General features: G+C 36.1%; 1 protein-coding gene across 11 annotated transcripts; it reads left to right on the forward strand.

Annotated features, from left to right (window-relative positions):
* Positions 1-503: 503 nt before the first annotated feature.
* On the forward strand, positions 504-9,163 carry LOC103436984 (polycomb group protein VERNALIZATION 2-like). 11 transcript variants are annotated; one of them, XM_070823423.1, is made up of 16 exons: positions 504-763; positions 1,003-1,156; positions 1,568-1,623; positions 1,951-2,015; positions 2,671-2,723; positions 3,437-3,490; positions 3,564-3,623; positions 3,821-3,867; positions 3,975-4,108; positions 5,188-5,446; positions 5,714-5,762; positions 7,106-7,189; positions 7,766-7,845; positions 8,030-8,119; positions 8,393-8,553; positions 8,992-9,163. In XM_070823423.1, the coding sequence occupies exons 2-15, from the start codon at positions 1,031-1,033 to the stop codon at positions 8,523-8,525; spliced, it is 1,290 nt and encodes a 429-aa protein (XP_070679524.1). In that variant the 5' UTR covers positions 504-763; positions 1,003-1,030; the 3' UTR covers positions 8,526-8,553; positions 8,992-9,163. The 11 variants fall into 11 exon arrangements, 8 of the variants coding, with proteins under 8 accessions (XP_070679524.1, XP_070679523.1, XP_070679525.1 ...); XM_070823421.1 differs by having other exon boundaries at positions 563-763; positions 1,936-2,015; XR_011581938.1 differs by lacking the exon at positions 8,992-9,163 and having other exon boundaries at positions 7,984-8,119; positions 8,393-8,741.
* Positions 9,164-14,762: the final 5,599 nt, after the last annotated feature.

Below are 14,762 nucleotides of genomic sequence, written 5' to 3' on the forward strand. Positions count from 1 at the left end.
TAGATGGCTAGGCAGATTACGCAGCTCTGTGATCTGATTTTTGCTACTAATTTTCTCCCTTTTCTTGGGTTAATTTAGTTGTGCTTGACTCTTCACTGATCCCCCTTCATTCTAGTTCCTACATGGTTGTCATTTCGGGGATTGTTAGCAAGAGTTCGACTACGGTGAGTTGCGTTTCTGTGATGGATATTAGGTTTTATTTCTTTTTTTTTGGTAAAATATTAGGTTTTATTTCTTATTGTCTTGTGTTTTCAGTTTTAAGCCTCTTTTGTTGTGGAATTAGGCCTCCACTGTTTGTATTGGGTCGTTAGTTGGCTTTGTAAATTTTAAATTTAATGAAGTTAAGCCCTTGTCCAAAAAGAAATTTTTTAATGAAATTCACTATTATTTTTGTCAAAAAAAAGGTAGTGTTATTTATATTCTAAAAATCTTATTTTATACTCCTTACAAGTGTATATTTCTTTCATAATATAGAAAATTTAAAATTTAGAATGCGATTTTTTGAAAGCTAATAACAATTCCAAAAAAAAAAAAAAGTAACTCTTTCTTTGCCGAGACAATCAAATAGTTCAACCAAAAAGAAAAAAAGTGCAACTTTGAGCAACTTCCCGTTTCCTGACCTAACGACTTTACGTGACGGAATCCTTATGTTACAAAGCAAATTGGGGGCCCAGCTGCTCTCCAGCTCCTCGCCGGCGCTCTCGAAGCTGAAAACCCCGAAACTGTCTTCTCCGGCCAATTTTCCGGCTCAACCTTCAAACCGGTGAGCCTCCTTTATCTCCGGTCAGCAAAGCTAATCATTCCCTCGGTGCAAACTACTTTCTCTTCTTTTAACGAAAGAATTATTGCTCTCTGTATTGAGTTGGCATTTTTTCTTGTTAATTTTATAGCTTAATTTCAATTAACCAAAATTAACTCAAGATAATAGCTCAAATATCGTCATATATCAGATCTCTGTGAAAATCGAAAATCGAAAATCTTAATTTTCTGCTGTTTGTTTAGATTGTGTTGTCTGCCGTAGGGATATAAGATGTGCCGTCACAATTCTTGTGCGCACTTGCCGGTAGAGGAGGCGGTTGCGATCGACGAGAGTCTTTTGATGTATTGCAAGCCTGTTGAGCTCTACAACATTCTTCGCCCTCGTGCTCAACACAATGTATGTTCACACTCATGCATTTTGTTCTGTTTCCACTTCTTTTGTAAAATCGTGTTATATGTTAATTTTCGGTCATCATTGCGAGTTCCTACACGATATTCCAAAGATCGTGGTTATCAAAGTTTAATCAGGAGTGCAGATTCAAATATGATTGCACTTGTAATGATCCTCATTGGCAATTTTGGTACCCGTTCGGTGTTTTGGCATAGTTTGGTGTATTATGGTTATAAGAACAAAAGGAATGTTAATCCAATGTGTTTATTTGCAATCATATTACTCATGTAATGTTGAGCTCTATGCTGTTCGCTTTGTGTGCCATATGTGTGGGTGGTTATGAGGTCTTGGTGTACTCTTTGTAAAAACGTACAACATATGTTTCTGTATTCTAATCAAGGCCTTTCTATGTTGTAGCCATTATTTCTTCGCAGATGTTTGCATTACAAAATCCAAGCAAGGCGTACAAAGAGGTACTAATCTATCTATAAATACACACAGTCAGGCATATGGAAGTATGTTTATGCATGAATTTTTGTTTAGTTCTTGTTTCCATTGCCTTCAATGATTTTATTTCAAAACGATTTTCTTAATTCTATGAAGACTACGGATGTAGAGTTTCGATATGTGGTAGTCCACCTGAAATTGTTCTGTTCGGTATAGTCTCATAGTTTGTCTAGGCACACACACACATGCTTCCTCAAGCACATTATTTTTTCTGCTGCGAGGACTTCAAGAAGACATTATGGTGCTTACTTTGAGAGGGAAATTAATATAATTTTCAGCATGTTATTTTGTAGGTCCAGGGCTGCGATTGTTATATTCAACTACAGGGACTACAACAACACTTTACGTAAAACTGAAGGTATCATCAATTTCTTTGTCCTCAGAAGTGTAATTCTTTTCTATTACAGTAGTTACAATGGTTATTTGTATCTGAAGTTTCAACCATACTTGTTAATTAATTATCAAAAAACCGTTTTTTCCTGTAGAAACAAATTTCTGCAAGTTTATTGTTGTTTCTGATGTCTCTGGATTTATTTAGTACTTTATTTTTCTTGTCCTTTAGGAGGGTTTCTCTCAAATTTCTTCTTTTTATTTATTCCGTTTCTGCTGGTCCCACCCCCATCTTTTAACTCATGAAGCCCTACTTGGCACGACTATGATCCTTGATTCTTGTATAATGACAATTTAAGGTGTAAAGCTTGATTAAAAAGGGAAATGGGTGTCCTAGGATACTGTTTCTCTCTCTTTAAAATTTTCCCTTTGTCAGAGTAAATGCATTATTTAGTTTCTTATTTAAAATGGTTTGGTTGGCTGCATGGTGGTATGGGCTCCTAAGAAAAATATATGTGATCTGGTTTTTTCCACTTTTAAGGATTAACATTGAGACAACTACTCAAGTTTCTGGTAAATCATATTTTTGTTTATAGGAACTTCATTTTCATTAGCATTGAAGCTTTTATTGTTGAGCATTCAGTTACTGAAACTCATATGTACCTTCTTTTTTTAACATTCAGTTACTGAGGACTTCTCTTGTCCCTTTTGCTTGATGCAATGTGCAAGCTTCAAGGTACGAACCAGTATGGATATTGCTTTCAATGTTGTCCCATTTATGTTTGATTAAAATTAGTATAATCGTAGAAAAACGAAGTTTCCCTTAGTATGGGATAGAAAGGAGAATTACTCCCCATTAGGAATACCTTATCTTGTATTTTGAAAATTGCATAAAACCTATAAAGTATTTTCAATATCTATCTGCAGAAAGATTGGGTTGAAATACTCTAAACATATATGTTTTCATATACTATATCGTGGGAAATACTGATCTAATATGAAACTCTTAGTTATGTCCATATCAGTGATTAACTTTTCTTACATATTCCACTGTACACACATGGTTCGGATTTGTTTAATCCTGAGAAACTTAACCTTTAATTATTCAATCTTTTATAGTGTCTTTTCAGTGTTCATTTGCAAAATGGAATCGCTAGTTGTTTATAATTTTAGAGATTTTTTTTTTTTGAGGCTGAATTATTTGTGATATGATGTCAGCATACCCGCTTTTGTTGGCTAGAGTTTCAGTTTTTATTCATAATCTGTATATTTCTCTCCTGGAAAAACCTAATTTATTTATTGAACCATAATATTGAAGGTTATTGTTCTTCTGTTAAGTGAGCTGTTTCCATGATTTTTTGTTTGTCTTTAGTTTCAACATTTTATATGGTTTGCTGCTATACACTGATTTAGCTTGTTGCTGAAGTAAACCTTCATGTTTTCTTGTAGGGTCTGCGTTATCACTTGTGCTCTTCACATGACTTATTCAACTTTGAGTTTTGGGTTGGTGATTTAGTATATGTAGTCACTTTCTGCTTATTCTTAAGAGGCTGTTGAAGAAGCATTTATTTTGTAGGTAACTGGAGAGTATCAGGCAGTCAACGTTTCCGTGAAAGTTGACATATTGAGATCTGAGGTCAGAATTGTTTTCATCATGAAGTATGTGGATCTTTTTTGTGCTAGTTCAAAATATTTGCTGCCATTAGGGTTCATATGTTGAACAAAAGAAACTCATAGGCACTCCTGTACTGGCTTGTGTTTCCTTATGATTTTTTAACATGCATGAACAAGTTATATGCCCCAATCATATCCGGTTACATTTTTTATATACAGACTGTAGCAGATGGAGTAGTTCCACAACTTCAAACATTCTTCTTCTGGTCGGTTTAAATTTCTTGGTACAACTTAAAGCTATTGGTTATTATCCTATTTGTTCTCTTAGAAGAATCCAGAGAGCTGAGTAGGTGAAATAACTTTTTTTGTGCAGTTCAAGGTCAAGAAAACATAGGCCAAGGAACCGTGGTCAACTTGAAAACCACGTTCATATACAATTCTTGGAGTTAGACTCACCTAGCCTTGCCAATGGAGGGGCACAGGAGGGACATTTGGAGAATGGTGACGGTAAGTTTTCCTTTAATACTCCGTTGGGTTGATCATTTTCAGGTAGTGAAAAATAAAAACAAACTAAAGACAACGAGATGACAAATTCCATCATATCCTGTTAATGTGCAGAGACGTATCACCCTTGGCACATTCGGAGTACCTGTAGTCTCTATCACGATTGCTTCTGAGAAATTTTAATTTCTTAAAAAATTTATCCTCTTTTCTGTAGGTCTCGGGTTCGAGACTTGGGAGCAGCCTCTCCATAAAGGGGGTAAGGCTAGCCGACATTCACCTCTCCCAGACCCTGCGTAAAGCGGGTGCACAAGACTGGGTACGACCTTTTTTTTCTTTTGGGTAGTGGTTTAGAGTGTTTCTGCCCTTCGCGTGCTCACAACTGGGCTAATGCTTAAGAAGGTCTCTATATGATAGTATGACGGTCATGATGCATGTCTTATAGTTGTCCACAACTCCAACATTGTATTATGGCATTTCTTTCATCCTATTTTCTTATACATTTTTCCCTTCTTACCTAGGAAATAGCTGGTCAGGTTGGTTTGCCCTTTTCTTATTTTGTTGACTTCTATTGTGGTATATAGTAACTCCAATTTTGCTGTTATATCAGTCGATGGCTGTCTTTGCAATTAATTATAACAATTTATAAGTTTTCAGATCTCTAATATATAACATATAGAATTGGTTTTAAGTTAGTATTAACTAAGTGCTTGTTTATTGGTTGAACAAGTTCAGTTACATAATTTGATTCGACTGTTCACTGTTCCACCAAGTTCAGTTTAAGTTAGATAATAGTGACTGTTGGATGACAAATCCCAGCTCAAATTCAGTTGAGAGTCTGATACTATGATTGAGCGTTAAATAATAGCTTCCCTTGGACCAAAAGTGGTATTTAAATAAAATGTCTAATCATATTAATTATTTGAAAAAAAAACATGCGATTGTGCAGCACATTTTACAGATGTGACTGTTTTAAATTTTTTGTCTTGGGGATTCAACTGAAGATTGATTTTACTTACTCAATTTTTGTCTTGGGGATTCAACTGAGATTTAACTGTATTCTTTGGATTTTCTATCCTGTGAAGTTGTGAAGGCTCCCAATCTGCTCCACAGTGGAAAAGGTTCCCAAAATGGAAGGCATAGAGATGAAAACTGCAGTCATGATCATCCGAGTTCTATAGAATGTATAGAATGTGCTACCTCAATTTCCAATGGTCCTGGTGCTACAATTTCCATTGCTCAATCTTCTCCGGACCTTGATTGTGTTAAATTGCTATCTGGAAGTGATTCTGCACCACCAACTAAAATAAGGAAGTTAACTGCAGAGCGTTCAGAGCCAAGAAAGTATGTTAACCTATGTTATGGTTTCTCTCCATTGTTTTTCAGAAGCTTCCGTTGATTTTCCTTATAAGAATTACTTGATTAATGTTTTTCTCATTGTCAATACTATCAGTCTGTGTACTTCACTTTTGGATGTGTTTTTAGAGTATCAAAAGCAGAGACTCGTGTCCCCACCATTTTTGAAATTGGTATCCTTATTTGAAGTGTCCATAATTGAGGCTGTGAATTTATTTTCACACTTCTCACAGTTCTTGAATTTTTGTATGCCAGCCGTATGCTCCTGCAGAAACGACAGTTCTTTCACTCTCATAGAGTTCAGGTAGTAATTGATTTCTAAACCCGATAGCAGTTCCAAATTTTGTTTCTCCATCAATTTGCATTTTTTGTAGGCTTCATTTTTCTTTTATTTCTTGCATGCCAAAAGCTGCTGTCAACTCAGATCGTTTATTTTGCAACAGTTTAAAACTTATACTGTTAATGAGCTGTAATAATCCTTTTTTTAACAATTAAAGAGTAATTTTTTCATTATCTATCCTGTATTTCTTTATATTACTTAGTTTGCTTATGATTCGTCTGAGATTTCTATCTTTATTTATAAATGCATTCTTTTCAGTAATTATCATGGACTCCTTGCATGTATTTCTTTTTTGGTGTTGAGAAGTGGGCTTTGTGGGTTTGTGCTTTCAAAGAATGAATTTGCGCCTTTTTTTAGCCCCCGGGAAGTAGCACTACAGTTGTAGTTTATTTATGCAACAGTGGATGTATTTTCTATTTCTAATGAGTGACCAAATTGGGTTATTGTTACGATGTGTAACTGAGAGGGACCCATTCTTATAGAATTTATGTTGGAAGGCTTTTGGATAGAGAATTATGTGCAAGGGACCATGACGGCGGAGCCAAGTTAAATTCAATAAATTAGAGTCTTTCTACTTTCTTATGTAATATATGCAGATTAGTCTGCAAGTTCTTTCTACTTTCTTATGTTACAATGTTAAAGGATTATGTGTCATAAATTAGTCTTTAGAATTCCTGAGTAGTATATTAATGTGGATCTTTCCAGATTCATATACCAATTAGACTATAAAAAGGGCTACTTTGTATTCTTTAAAGAAGTGTTAAGTGAGAAGAAATTCTGGATTTCCTGCTTGTGTGTGAAGAAATTCTGGATTTCCTGCTTGTGTGTGAGACACAACCACCTGCAGTAATTCCAAGGCACCTTCGGTGTGATGCTGAAATTTTCTATTGGAGTGATTCCAAGTTCCAATACACCTTTGGCATGAAGCCAAAGGCTGGAGTGACTCTGGTTCCCTTCTTTATTCCTATCTATTTCTACTTTCCTACATCAGACCTCTTCAATATAAAACGTTTGTGATTGAGCATTTAGATAGCAAACATGATTGCTTTTTATGCTCTGGTTGTGAAAATTTTTATTGTCTTGTACATACATTCTGCCATAGTTATTTAAAAACACAGTTTATTGTAACTGCTGGTGTTTCGACAGCTTCATTACATTTCATTTTATGCATTTGCCTTACTAAGTCTTTGAAATATTTAATCAAAGATATTTTACTTGTTATATGCAGTTATCTTGAATAGATTCCTAAGAGCTGATTCATCAAAACAATATACTTATTCTGGATGAATATTTCTTTTTGTATGAAGCCTATGGAGTTAGAGCAAGTATTATCAGATCAGGATAGCGAAGATGAAGTTGATGATGAAATTGCAGACCTTGATGATCGGAGGGTATGCTTAATGATTCTCCTAGATTGAATTTTCTTATTGTACATCGATTCATGTTGCACAAGATAAAAAATTCTACTTGCATTGAATTTTGTCTTTGTACTACTAAGACCCTGACGATGACTGCAGTTTAGTTCCTTTCTTGGCTCAATTATAACTAATTGGATCTAGTTTGTTTGGCCTTCCCTAGTTTTTGTTTGAAACTAGACGTTTTAATTATCCGACTTGCTAAGAATATAAAGATCCATCCACAAGTATTATAAACGTTTGATCACATTATCTGAAAACTTAGGCTTCCCTTGCATAGTCAATTGGTTTTGGGTTGGATGCTCCAACCATAACATTGTTGGAAATACAGTAATAAATGTGTGGTTCAATTTTTCTACACATGCTCTACGTCATGTGATATAATTGATCCATGTGTTGAAGGGGCCTGTTAGAAAATAATAATCACGCATCGGGTGCACTACTAAAGCTAGCATTACAAACATAAGATTAGGGTCTCTCTACACGTAATTGGTTTTGGGTCTAACAGTATTTTCAGAACTAAAAATCTAACAGTACATTATTATGTTGCAGATGCTTGATGATTTTGTAGATGTTACCAAAGATGAAAAGCATCTTATGCATCTTTGGAACTCATTTGTTCGAAAGCAAAGGTAGTCATCTATTGCTGTTTTCGGCTTTCTGATATTGTTCAAACTTTATTGTCTTGTTCTTTTTCTATTATCCTGTTACTTCTGTTTTATATGTGAAGTTGATATGAAAAAATGGTGGCATCTTTAACTTCACGTCAGTTTTTGGATTTCCTGTAATGACAAAGATGCATCATCAATGATGTAGCGTGATAGCAGATGGTCATGCTGCCTGGGCATGCGAGGCATTCTCAAGACTTCGTGCACCTGAGCTAAACTCGTCCCCCGCTCTTTTCTGGTACTGCTATTGCATTAGTTTTCCCTAATTCCACAATTAATGGTACAATTAAGAAAACATAATTCCCAAGATAATCCAACTTTTCAAAAGTAGCAGCACTGAAGCAGAGGGGTCAGTAATATTTGGAAGGATGGCTATTTCCTGCATATCACTTTTTAAACGTATTTTACTCGGTTGCATATTCCAACTTTTATCTTTTTGGTACTGATTGATGCGTGTTTTTATTGTTCATTGGATAATTGTGTGAAATTTATCAAGTGCTCATTAACTCAGGTGTTGGAGGTTATTCATGATCAAACTTTGGAATCACGGTCTTCTTGATGCATGCGTACTGAATAGTTGCAACATCATTCTTGACGAGTACAAACGCAAGGGATCAGAATCATCGGATGCCATGAGCAGTTAAAGAAAAGGCGATGACTCGGCCCTATATGGTACATAGTGAGATGGAGAATACTAATCATGCTACATTTAATGTTCTTTTTCCCATTGTTTATCTTTTTCTTTTTAAATTTTTGTAACGACATTTGGACCAGAAACAGAACTAATCACATTTCTTCATGGGACACTCGGTTTCAGACTCCAATATTAATATAACTTACTACGATCTTGTTACAAATGATATCGTCTTCCCTGTCTTTCTCCTGGATTTTTTCTGTTTTGTGTTGATTTATTTTAGTTTTTGTGAGTTCTGTTGCTGTACTTTGTGTTTAGTGTTATATATAGGCAAAAGTTAGAGATAACCTTTCTAAGGACAGGAGCGAAGCAGATGTAAAATATCACACTATAACTTTAGTAGCTATAACACAAAAAGGATGACAGATAAAGAGAGGGAGGGATACTGATATTATTTATTTTGCTTTCTTTCGCAGTGCTGTTTGATAACAGATGGAGTGCCTCCCGTGACTACAACCATCCACAAAACAATGATGGTACTTTTGAGGGTAAATAACCAAAATGGTCCTTGAAATTTGCATAACTCATCACTTTGGTACCTAACATTTCAAATCAATCAAAGTGGTCCTTGAGATTGTCGACCATCCATCATTTTGGTCATTCCGTTAAAAACTCCGTTAGAGCAGTTCCAGCCTTGTGAATAGGCCGGGGGACAGGGGACTTCCAAAGGCCTGAGGGCCTGTCAACTTGCTCCACCCATGAAGGGCCCGAGCTCTTGAAGAAGCCCCGAGCAAGGGGCCTGTCAATTTGTGACAGCCCAGCAGCCCGAGCTCCAACCCTTTTTTTATTTTTTTTCTGTCAGGCCACTTGCAGCAGCTGTCAGTTACCGTTGGGAAGCCACGTGTCTTCCCACGGTCCGTTCGATCTCAACGGCTTCTTCATTTGGACCGTTGGATCTCAACGGTAAAAAAAATAAAAAAAATATGATTTAATATCAACCGTTCGATCTGAGATCAACGGTCGATATTAATATGCTTTATAAATAAAGAAAAAATAGTTTTAAAATTAAGAAAAGTTACCGTTGTGACACGTGGCACAATATGGAGTGTTGGAATTCAAATTTTTTTAAATCCAACGGCAGAAATTAATTATTGGAAATTTTTTTTTTAAAAAATGGAAAAAATCAGAAAAAATTTTAAAAAATCTGAAAAAAAAAATTGTAAAAAATTGTTTTTACTTTTCTATAAATACCACTTCTTCTCCATCTACCTTACACCACAATTTCATATTTTCTCAACCACTTTCAATCAAATTCTTATCTTTCTCTCAAAGTTTCCATCCATTTTTTTTTCCACAAAATGACTACTGATGCAGGTACGAATTTGTCGCTTCTTGAAGATGTTGCGTTGTGCACTAGCTGGGTTGAAGTTACTCATAATTCCCTTACGGGTAATGAGATGCAGTTGCGAGAAATGTGGAGTTTAATTTATACCAAATTTCTTGAGCAAATGAGTGGGAAAAGAACCAAAGAATCGATGTCCAGTCGTTGGAAAATACTTTGCCATTCCTTTAGTACGTGGAGAGATGCCTTGACACAAGCTAGTAGTAATGTTCGAAGTGGGACAAATTATGCGGATGAGGTAAGATTATTTGTTTGTATTATTTATTTGTTATCTAATTTCATTATTATTATTATTTGTGACCTAATTTCATTATTATTATTTGTTTGTATTATTTATTTGTTACCTAATAATTTCATTATTATTATTTATTTGTATTATTTATTTGTGACCTAATTTCATTATTATTATTTGTTTGTATTATTTATTTGTTACCTAATAATTTCATTATTATTATTTGTTTGTATTATTTATTTGTTACCTAATAATGTCATTATTATTATTTATTTGTTACCTAATAATGTCATTATTATTATTTATTTGTATTATTTATTTGTGACCTAATTTCATTATTATTATTTGTTTGTATTATTTATTTGTTACCTAATTTCATTATTATTATTATTATTTATTTGTTACCTAATAGTCTCAATATTATTATTTGTAGCAACTTCAAGCACAAGCATGGTATGGTGCCAAAATCAAATCAAGAAACAAATCATTCACCCGGTGGGAATGTTGGAATATTGTTAAAGATTGTCCTAAATTCAAAGTTGTGCCTGTTGGTCCAGAAGTATGCATGAACAGCATCCCTCTACACAGCACCTTTGTATACAACACCCCTCCACACTCTACACCCGATCATGGCTCCCATGTTGATGAAGAAGATGGAGAAGAAGTGCCTGAAACGCCCATTCCTGAACAAGCGTCGGGGTCGACCCGTTATCCAATTAAGCCTCTAGGTAAGAAGGCTTCAAAGAGGAAAGGGAGTGTTTCCAAGAATGATTATGGAAAGTACATGCAAGAACTTGCTCGTCAAGGTGAATTGACGTTGGCGCGGGAATTGGCGAAATATGAGGCTGACAAGGCTAGAGATGAGGTAAAAGCTGCAGCTATTCAACAAGCATTTCAAGCTGAACAGATGGAAAGAGATCTACTTAGGCAAGAAAGGGAGTTGCTTAGACAAGAAAGAATTGCACAACGAGATCGTGACATTATGAACACGCGTTTAGAAGGGATGTCTCCAAATTCTAAATATTTTTGGCAGTCGGAGAAAGCGGATGTGGTGCAAAGGAGGCGTGCAAGAGAAGCGAGATCAAGACAAGATGGTCCTAGCACAACAAGACAAGATGATCCTAGCACCACAGAGTGGTTAAGTGGTGAGGAATAAGGTACTTTTGTAATCGGAGCCCATAGTTTTCCAATCACTTTGGGTTGTAATTTATTATTTATGTTGTTTCCATGTAATCGGAATAGGGTACTTATGTAATTTATTATTTATGTTGTTTCCATTTTATTGAAGTTAGTACTTTATTAAAAGTGAGAGTACATGTATTTAATTTCGTAATATATTTATCCAAATAATAAAAAACTCACTACAAAAAACATACGAAATAATAAAAAACTCACTACAAAAAACACACCAAATAAAATTACATAAACATACCAAATAATTCACACCAAATAAAATTACATAAACATACGAAATATTAAAAAACTCACTACAAAAAACACACCAAATAAAATTACATAAACACACCAAATACAAACAAACATACTAAATAAACTTAAGTATCTTCAGCTTGTTTCAATGCCCACTGGTGCTCTATCAAGTCAATTTGCCGATCAATGTGCATAGATGACCTTTGAAGTGCAGTATATCGTTGAAGGACCCTTTCATTGTAACGTCCATCCCTTTCTAATGGATCGTGTTGCACGGGTTCTTCGGTGGCATCATGCGCACAATATATCCGTGTTCTTGAATTGTTCATCGTGTCTGCCTCTGGCTCATATTCATCAACCGCATCATAATCGAACTCATCTTCCACAATCATGTTGTGAAGAATGACGCACGTCATCATGATGGATCGAAGTGACTCTACATCGAACATTCTGGCAGCACCCCTGACGATCGCCCAACGAGCTTGAAGGATACCAAAACAACGCTCCACATCCTTCCTGCACCCCTCTTGACAGCTTGCAAAGTGTTTTTCCTTTGCACTTCGCGGACGAGGCACTGTTTTGACAAATGTTTCCCACCGTGGGTAAATGCCGTCAGCTAGGTAGTATGCCCCTTCGTACCTACGTCCGTTGACGACGTACGTGACTTTTGGTGCCTTTCCTTGCAGGACGTCGTTGAACACTGGGGATTGGGCAAGGACGTTGAGATCATTTTGAGCCCCCGGAACCCCGAAAAAGGCGTGCCATATCCATGTATCAAAAGATGCCACTGCCTCCAAAATGATAGATTTTGATCCTTTTCTGTCCCCATATGCGCCTTGCCATGCACTTGGACAGTTTTTCCACGTCCAGTGCATACAATCGATGCTTCCTATCATCCCAGGAAAACCTCTCATCTCGCCCTTCTTCAGAAGCCTTTGCAAGTCCCAGCGAGTAGGTTTTCGAAGGTACTCTGCGGTGTACAAAGATTCGACTGCTCCGCAAAACCTCATCAGGGCCTCAAGAATGGTTGATTTCCCCATCCTCGTTATCTCATCCACTTGGTCTGCAGATGCTCCATACGCAAGCATCCGCAACGCAGCAGTGATTTTTTGCTCAGGCAGGAGACCCATAACACCACAAGCATCCTGCTTTTGCACAAAGTAAGAATCATGGTTGCAAACATCAGTCATGATTCTGTTGAACAAATGTCGTTCCATTCTAAAACGGCGTCTGAAGTACGTATCAGGAAATGCACTGTTATGGACAAAGTAATCGTCCAACAGCTCTTCACCCCGTCGTTGCCTGCTTCTATCAAGGTTTCTTGAACGGTTGGGCCTGCATATCTGAGCAACAGTTTGGATGACTCGACGGGAATGTGAGGCTCTGGCCATTCTTGTTTCGTCATCTCTCCTTCTACGCTCCTCATCCTCTTCCATCTCATTTTCGGCTATCTGAAGGTTGAACATTCCTTCAGATTGGTTAAACAATTCTTCCTCTTGCTGATCGATTTCCCACATCATCCTTGATGAAGAAGAAGACATTGTAATGATGGATGGTGAAGAAGAAGCAGAAACTATGAATAATGAGATAGAGATGTTGAGAAAATTGGTGTGAGATTTGTGAGGATGGATGGTGGATTATATGGACGATTAAGAAAGGATTGGATTGTAGATAAGGCCACGTGGCATGCCGTCATTCGTTAAAAATCTGATCGAAATCTATCCTCAAAGATTCTGAAAAGATAATGACACGTGGCACGATCGTATTGGATAAAAATCTTATCGAAATCGATCTCCAATAATTATATTTTCGGATAATGACACGTGGCGCAATTTTGAACTAGTTAAAATCTGATCAAAATCTATCGTCAAAGATTCTCAAAAGATAACGACACGTGGCACGATGACATTGGATAAAAATCTTATCGAAATCCATCGCTAAATAATTTTTTTTTTTATAAAAAGACACGTGACGCAACGAGAACGATTTAAAAAATCTTATCCGAAATTACAAATAATTTTATTTTGTATTATTTAAACAAACAAAAAAAACTAATATTTTATTGCATATTGCCAGGGGGGAGGGCTCCAAGGGTGGAGATTCAAATGGCAATTACTGTTCATTAATGGCAGTTACTATTCATTAAAGGCAGTTACTGTTCAAAAGGGTGGATTCAATAGTGGATTGCCAGGGGGAAAGGCTCCATGGGTGGAGTTGCTCTTAAGTGTCCCGGAACTCTTGGCCGGAAGTTTGGACAATTTTCAAAGCTTCGTAACTTAATTGTTTCTTAACCAAATTCGACCCATAATATATCAAAATAAAGATAGGAAAGTGTAGAATAAGATTATACCTATTTAGAAGCCTAATGGTTGCCGGAGATGGCCAGAAAATAGCCTCAAAGTTGACTGGTCTGAGAGAACTGGAAAACTCGCCAGAAACTGGGTAAACTTTAAACGTTCATAACTTCTTCAATACTCAACGAAATCAAGTGATTCAAAAACTAAAATCATATTTCTCGATGAGACTAAGAGAATGGTATCTTTTTCGACGGCTAACTCGCCGTGGTTTGGCCGGAGGTGATCATAAGCAAGTAAAAAGGATGCTGTTAGTTAATCATGTAATATTGTAATAGCCCTTCTACAATGCGGTTAAATGCACTTTCAGTCATAATTATTGATGACATGTAGACAACTATAAGTTGAAGTGTCAACAAAATTGTAGACACTGTTGGTATTCAAAGTTTACTAACTCAATACCAAAATATGTGGGTGATAAGTTTTTCTAACTCTATCACACCTCTCACTATTGCTCTCAATAAAATTTGGACAAAAGAAATAGAGATATGAAGCAACAAGCTTCTCGGTGACAGACCAAATGCTTTCAACCTTTTATTGCTGAAAATGGAATTACAAAGAGCCTTACGGGAAGGCTTTCTTATACTTGCAAAAACAAAAGAACCATACAAGTGGTATTAATAAACAAATGCAAACAAAGACTTCCTAAACCTAGTGTTGAAATCTATCCATGTAAAACAAATGAAGGTGTTGAAAGTCTTTACTTGCAGCAACTTTAGACTTTTGAATTACTAAAATCTAACATTAATGCTGCATGTACGCAATCTTTTTCCCATCTTTCAATCATTCTTCCTCAATCTTGTGGATCTACATTATCTAAATTTAATATAT

The sequence above is a fragment of the Malus domestica genome, chromosome 06 (assembly GCF_042453785.1).
Source record: "Malus domestica chromosome 06, GDT2T_hap1".
NCBI lineage: Eukaryota > Viridiplantae > Streptophyta > Magnoliopsida > Rosales > Rosaceae > Malus > Malus domestica.

Excerpts from the sequence above, each read along its gene's own strand:
- LOC103436984 (XM_070823421.1), top strand. The coding sequence starts at position 1,031 with ATGTGCCGTCACAATTCTTGTGCGCACTTGCCGGTAGAGGAGGCGGTT. Across the intron at positions 1,157-1,567 it reads GCCCTCGTGCTCAACACAAT|CCATTATTTCTTCGCAGATG; the intron begins GTATGTTCACAC and ends TCTATGTTGTAG. Across the intron at positions 7,846-8,029 it reads TCATTTGTTCGAAAGCAAAG|CGTGATAGCAGATGGTCATG; the intron begins GTAGTCATCTAT and ends TCAATGATGTAG.